Genomic DNA, 7,500 nt, shown 5'->3' on the forward strand with positions numbered 1-7,500 from the left:
GCACACACACACACACGCACACACACGCACACACGCACACACGCACACATGCACACACGCACGCACACACATACACACACTCACACACGCACATTCACACCACTCTTCTACTCAAACACACGTATACCAGTATAATCATTCAACACACTAATACACACCCAAACAAATAGTGTCAGCCAGAAAGAAACATTAGTGCTCAAATTCAGCAACACACAGTGGACACCCACAGCACAGAGACACCGGCAATTCAGCCAGGGAGACACTGAACAAAATGCCAGGCTAATGCACATGACATGAGAGAGGAAATCGCTGTGTGTGTATATTCATGCCTGCATCTGTGTGTGTGTGTATGTGCGTGCGTGTGCGTTTGTATGTGTGTGTATGTGTGTGTGCATGCATGCATTTGCAAGTGTGTGTGTGTGTGTGCGTGCATACGTGCTAGTGTGTGTGTGTTAGTGTGTGTGTGTGTGTACGTGCACATATATGATTGACGCAGGCATGATCCCAGGCCTGAATATGATGTCAGTGTCACAGGCAGCAGCAGCTGGTCTTGTGCCTGATTCTACACTGAATGAATCAATGGCACTGGAGTACATCACAGATACATGCTCAGCACATGCACCTTAGCAACACTGACTCAACCACACTCAGGACCACATATCAGCAGCAAAGTGCTTCCACAAAACCCAGTTTCCCAGCATCAATAATACATGACGTCCAAAATTCAGCAATACATTACACCTCCCAATTCACCACACAAAAGCATCGCAGTGTCAGTGCTATCCCAGCACACACCGTTCCACTAAAAACCACCACAGAGCAGCTGGGCCACCAGCTCCCGGATTCAAAACAAACCCCCCCGTCCCCACCGCGCCCGAAGCAAGAGCGGTCGGCAAATCCAAGGTCGCCGTAACAACCGCTTACATGGCAACAACGGCATCTCCCTCGCCCTACCAGAGGCGGACGAGGCGCGAGCTCACCTGTGATTGGCTGACGGCGGCATGGTTGCCGTTGAAGGGGGATTTGCGCTCCTTGTCGCGATGGTGACGGCTGCTGTGCTTACTGCGCTGCAGCTGCTGCCGCAACTTAGCGATCTGAGAGGGGGGGAGAGAGGGAGGGGGAGGGAGAGGGAGGGGAGAGAGTGTGAGAGATGGGGGGAGAGAGGGGAGAGAGAGAGGGGAAAGGGAGAGTGTGAGAGATGGGGGGAGAGAGAGAAAGAGAGAGGGGGAGAGAGGGAGAGATAGAGGGGAGAGGGAGAGAGTGTGAGAGATGGGGGGAGATGGGGGACAGAGAGAGGGAGGAGAGAGAGAGAGGGGGAGAGAGGGAGGGGAGGGAAAGAGAGGGAGGGAGAGGGGGAGACGGGGGTGATGGAGAGAAGAGGACGAATGTAGAGGAGAGGAGAGGAGGGAGAGGGAGAGACGGGGTGATGGAGAGAAGAGGACGAGTGTAGAGGAGAGGAGAGGAGGGAGAGCACAGGGGACAAACAGGAGGAGAGGAGAGGAGGGAGAGTAGAGGGGACAAACAGGAAGAGAGGAGAGGAGAGAAGAAAAACAGAGAGAGAGGTTCAGTCAGAGTCACACAAATACTTCTCCATTCCTAGAGGATTTGACTGAAGGAATGGTTCCATTTAAAATAAAAGGGCAGCTGAATTCCAGCTGAATGCTCCTCCATTTCATTGTTTCAGACCGAGCTTCAGTATTAAAGCCTCTAATCTCATAAGCACAGCCACCCACACACATAGAGAAACCAGCATAAACAAGCACACACAGAGACACCGAGGCCCAGGCATACCCACACCTGAACACTCCCTCTCACCTGAACACCTCCTACACTCTCTCTCACCTGAACACTCCCTCTCACCCAAACACTGCCTACACACCTGAACACTCCCTCTCACCTGAACACCTCCTACACTCCCTCTCACCTGAACACCTAAACACCTCCTACACTCCCTCTCACCTGAACACCTCATACACTCCCTCTCACCTGAACACCTAAACACCTCCTACACTCCCTCTCACCTGAACACCTCCTACACTCCCTCACACCCAAACACCTCCAACACTCCCTCACACCTGAACACCTCCTACACTCCCTCTCACCTGAACACCTCCTACACACCCTCTCACCCAAACACCTCCTACACTCCCTCACACCCAAACACCGCCTACACACCTGAACACCTAAACACTCCCTCACACCTGAACACCTCCTACACTCCCTCTCACCTGAACACCTCCTACACTCCCTTACATCTGAACACTCCCTCTCACCTGAACACCTCCTACACTCCCTTACATCTGAACACTCCCTCACACCTGAACACCTCCTACACTCCCTCTCACCTGAACACCTCCTACACTCCCTCTCACCTGAACACCTCCTACACTCCCTCTCACCCAAACACCGCCTACACACCTGAACACCTAAACACTCCCTCATGCCTAAACGCTCCATCTTATCTGAACGTTTTCTCATATTAAAACGGAACAACAGAGTGGAAGAGTGGAGTAAATGAATAACTGCATTAATCAGCTTCTGTGTGCAAGAACATAAAGTGTGTGAGCGGAGACCAGAAAGGGCTGGGGGCTGGCGGGTCGGGGGTCAGGGGTCAGGGGTCAGGGGTCGGGGGCAGGCAGTGTGTAATGTGAGTTGACACAGGGGCGCTCACGGTTCACTGCAGCCCAGGATGGATGTGATAATGACTCCAGCGTCTGAGGCGTCCCATACTGGGACGTCCCGGGTGGGGAGGCGCTCCTGAATGGGACAATGGGGAGGGGGTAAGGGCGTGGCTGACCTCTTTGAGCTGGTCCGTGCTGCCCCAGGAGGCCGAGCGCTTGTGGGAGCTCCTCCTCTTCTCTGAACACTCATCAGCCCAGGCGCTGGGGGTCTGCAGGAGGGAGGGAGGGAGGGAGTAAAGGAAAGAGAGAGGGAGAGAAGGATGAGTCTTGACCAACTGAACAGACACTTCATTGCCCCGGCTTTTCTTCAGCAGGTCTTCAGCGGAGACCAGCGCTGAGCGGGAGTCTGAGCCCGCGTGCGACTGAGCGCGCTCCAGACTACACTGAGGAACCCGCTCGCGCTGAACAGTCCCTCTCCTCTTAAAAACACAAACTGCTGATCTCCCCAATGACCAGCGCTCACACACAGCACTCTGTCCTCTGCTTTATGACCTTACTACCAGCCTGGCCCACTAACACGCATCAGCAAAATCACATGGCGCTCACACCACCCCAACCTGACCCTACCCACCGCCCCCCCCCCCCCCCACCCCACCCCCCCTTCCCCTTCCCCTTCAGTCTAACCCCACCCCCCCCCCGCCCTCACAAGCATGGTGAAGGGCTGTACACATGAAGCATAAACTCTGACAGACCACCGCTACAAACTCTTTATCGTTTTCTGTAGACTCAGGCTGGACTGAACTCCAGACACAGCGAGTGTAGGCACTGCCAATGTTCAGTAGCATCTGTTACCAAGCTGACTTCGTTATAGTCAGCGGCTGTGACAAATACTCGGACGAACGCGCAGTTGTGTCCGGAACCAGGATGGCAACCGTTTCGAACGGCAGTCAAAACAGTCAAAAGCTTGAACCGACAGAAGTGGCTGATGGTAGATGTAGTCCAATGGCTGATGGTAGATGTAGTCCAATAGCTGAACAGCCTCACAGTCTCAACAGCCTTGCGTACGGTAGTCATGACAACAGCGACGTTATTGCAATGCGGTTATTCACGGGGGGGGGGGGTGTGACTAAGGGGGAGAACAAGCAGGGATTTGAGCAGAAATCCCCGCAAGGGTCTGACATGACAGTTCCTACGAAATGCAGGAGAGAGAAAGAGAGAGAGAGAGAGAGAGAGAGAGAGAGAGAGTGTGCCTGGGGACAGTGATGCAATGCCATGCAATCTCTCCCTCCCTCTCTCTCTCCATCTATCTCTCTCTTGGTGCCCATCTCTCTCTCTCTCTGTCCCTTTATCTGTCTCTCTGTCTATGACCATCTATCAACTGTATCTGCATCTCTGTCTCGCTCTCTCTCTCTGTCAATATCACTGTCTCTCTCTAATTCACATTCAAAATGCTTTATTGGCATGAAATACACTTGTAAATATTGCCTAACGTGCATATACAGAAATATTATACTACGCTGTAACCTACACTACAACAAATGAAATAATAATAATACTTCTAAAAATATTTTCACTGCAGTACGTGTTTGTCATCCAAGACACTTTTGTCATTTTCGTATTATGTCAGAAGTATATAAATACTGGAGCTGTCCCAGGAGGACCTGCCAGGAGGAAGCCGGGCAGGCAGAGATAGCCGCAGAACGAACGTGCAGGAAACTGAGGGAAGGGGACGAGAATGATGGGATACGATGACACACCAGCGAAACGCCCGGCCCCCGCGTCTCTTTCCGTCACCCAGCCCCCGACCCGCCACACGGAGCGCCCCGTCCCAAAAACACAGCAAGCGCGTGGCCGTCGGAGAGAGAGAGAGAGAGAGAGAGAGAGAGAGAGATAGAGAGGGAGAGAGAGAGAGAGAGAGAGAGAGAGGGGGAGAGAGGGAGAGAGAGAGAGAGAGAGAGAGAGAGCGTCCGAGCCAAGGTTTCCATTCAGACCACGGTAAACAATGGCGTGCACAAAAAAAGGGTGGTGAAAATGTTTGTCTTTCATGCACGCACACAAAAACACACACACACACACACACACACACACACACACAAGACAATATAAACTACTGCCCTCAATACAATTACTACTGCTACTACTGCTCCTAATACTATTACTACGAATACTACTGCTCCTAATACTATTACTACTGATACTACTGCTCCTAATACTATTACTACTGATACTACTGCTCCTAATACTATTACTACTGATACTACTGCTCCTAATACTATTACTACTGATACTACTGCTCCTAATACTATTACTACTGATACTACTGCTCCTAATACTATTACTACTGATACTACTGCTCCTAATACTATTACTACTGATACTACTGCTCCTAATACAATTACTACTGATACTACTGCTCCTAATACTATTACTACTGATACTACTGCTCCTAATACTATTACTACGAATACTAGAATTTATACTCCTATTACTACTACTGCTACAACTAGCTTTCCTCTTTACTAGCAAGGCTGAGAAAGGCTAATGCCCAGAATCCCAAAACAGCAGTTCATGAATATGCTACCAGTCAGAAAAGAAAAGAAAAAAAACCCACACAGTGCACTTATAAATGCATTTCGCTCAGGACACTTGACTGCAAACAGAATAATTAAGAGCTCTGAACAGCTTTTCCTTCTGGAAAGACGTGGCGCAGTAACAGCAGTTTACTGGTTCAGCCAGGGCTGATATTCGCGCTCCCTGGCTACTCAAGCAGGTGAGACTGCAGGAATGAAAGCAGAGAGAGGCTTGTTTTCAACACACGTGACCCCAACAGCTTCCACAACTCCTCAGCATCAGCTCATCTGCAGGAAGCTTGTTTGCAGACGTCATATTTCCTGTACACACGCCAAAACTGATTTGGAATGCCCCCTCCCCTCCCCCCCCCCAAAAATAAAAGAAATAAATTGTTCAGCAGTCCATACACTCTCATCATACATTAAGCCATGTATGTAGTTACATTTTCATTCAACTCATCAGAAGAAACCTATTTTTATTTAATGTCTGACCCCCCATTGAACTCTGGCAGGTGCAATGGATTCTGGGTAATCAGAGCAACTTTCGTTTTGCTGCCACCACCTCGCTGAGCCCTCGCCAGGCACCACGTTTTCCGGACATTCTCCAGTGACTCGTCACCTCAGACAGCCGCGGTCCGCGTGCCATTAACCTGACGGCTCAAACTGGAGTTCCCCCACAACCAAAACACGTCTGCCACAGACCAAAACGGGAAGAACGTGACAGACTTAATCATTTATGGCCTGCTCCTACTCAAAACAAACATGCCAAACTCTGCCTGTACTGACCTGCCCATCAAATCAAACTCATCGGTGTGGCGCGTTTCACAAACGTGAGTCACAATACGCCCTACAGTGGACCCTGACCTCAGCCCCCCCGCCGCCCCGCCACCCCCCCGACCAGGGCAGCGGTGGTGAGCATTAACCCCTCTGGGTGGGACAGTGCCACACACACCCCTGGGAGGGGGGAACGCAGCAGTTCTGGGAAACACCGCTGGCTGCTGCATCATAGAGAGAGAGAAAGAGAGAGAGAGCGCACCCACAGAAGCACGAAACAAAATAAACAAAAATAAAAACTAAACACCTTCACCCCCCCCCCTCCCATGGGTTCCGGGCACAACTATTAATTAAAACACAAACTAGAATAACAAAGACAGGAGAAGTTCCCCGCTTCTCAGCCGACCAGCTCCTCCTGCTTTTCAGCAGCACGTTCCCTTTCTCCATCGTGTAGTGCTCGGTCAAAACGAAACTAAATGAAATAGAACTAAAAAAAAAAACTCACTCACACTCTCGGTGTGTGCGTTTCCCGGTCTCGGCCCCAAACTGTGGAGAGGAACACACACCTTTAAGCACCTGGGCTGATTGGTTAAGGCAGCCCAGGTGTGTGTGTGTGAGTGTGTGTGCGTGTGTGTGTGCTCTCTCACCACCAGCCAGTTCTCAGGCGGACCGAATGCCACAGACAGGAGGAGGAGGAGGACACCCTGGGAGGAACCAGACTCTAGAGGGGGAGCCCGTCCTCCTCCGGCCAGCTCAGGGTGGCGGTTTTAATGACCAACATGGTCAATCAGTCAGTGTCCATGTTAATGCCCTACAGATGTACAGACAGGTACAGCAGGAGGCCCGTCCTGAGGGGGGGGCTGGCAGTGATGACAGAGCGCCGTTGCTCATCTCTCATGACAAAGGTCCCACTAGGACTGACACCATCATGTGTAAATAAAGCATGACACAAGTGCACAAGCACACGAGCACACAAGGACACGAGCACACAAGGACACGAGGACACGAGCACACAAGCACACAAGCACACAGGTTCACATTCATTTTGCCGATGCCAATTCTGCCACATGTGAACAGTGAAGGTTACAGGGATGCTGTCTGTTCCTCAGTCCCTGAAACCAAAGGCCTGGAGATAATCCATAGAAATCCCAGTGCCACTTCTCTCTCTCCCTCCCTCTCTCCCTCTCGCCCCCTCCCTCCCTCCCTCCCTCCCTCTCTCTCCCACTCCTTCTCCCCCTCTCCCTCCCTCCCTCCCTCTCTCCTTCCCTCCTACGCTCCCTCCCCCTCTCCCTCCCTCTCTCCATCTTTCTCTCCCTGCCCCTCTCCCCCTCTCTTGCCCTCTCCTTCTCCCCCTCTCCCCCTCCCTCCTTCCTTCTTTCCCTCCCTCCCTTGCCCTCTCTCTCTCCCTCTCTCCCTCCCTCCCTCCATCCCTCTCTCTGCCCCAGTGCTATTCCAGCTATTTCCTCCGTGCTCCTCCCTGGGAACAGCTCGGTGCCTGTGCCTGCTGGAGCCTGGAGCAGCTCTGGCCTGTTTAC

At 51.9% G+C, this 7,500-nt stretch overlaps 1 protein-coding gene across 1 annotated transcript in view; it reads right to left on the reverse strand.

The window, feature by feature from the left end:
- fam117ba (family with sequence similarity 117 member Ba) overlaps positions 1-7,500 on the reverse strand; it is a 35,523-nt gene that overhangs the window by 14,268 nt on the left and 13,755 nt on the right. Inside the window, exons 4-5 of the mRNA XM_035394348.1 lie at positions 2,798-2,890; positions 981-1,094 (exon numbers count right to left, since the gene is read on the reverse strand). Coding sequence (XP_035250239.1) covers positions 981-1,094; positions 2,798-2,890 — 207 coding nt within the window. The remainder of the gene's footprint in view (positions 1-980; positions 1,095-2,797; positions 2,891-7,500) is intronic.

The sequence above is a fragment of the Anguilla anguilla genome, chromosome 15 (genome assembly GCF_013347855.1).
Source record: "Anguilla anguilla isolate fAngAng1 chromosome 15, fAngAng1.pri, whole genome shotgun sequence".
NCBI classification, from domain to species: Eukaryota; Metazoa; Chordata; class Actinopteri; order Anguilliformes; family Anguillidae; genus Anguilla; species Anguilla anguilla.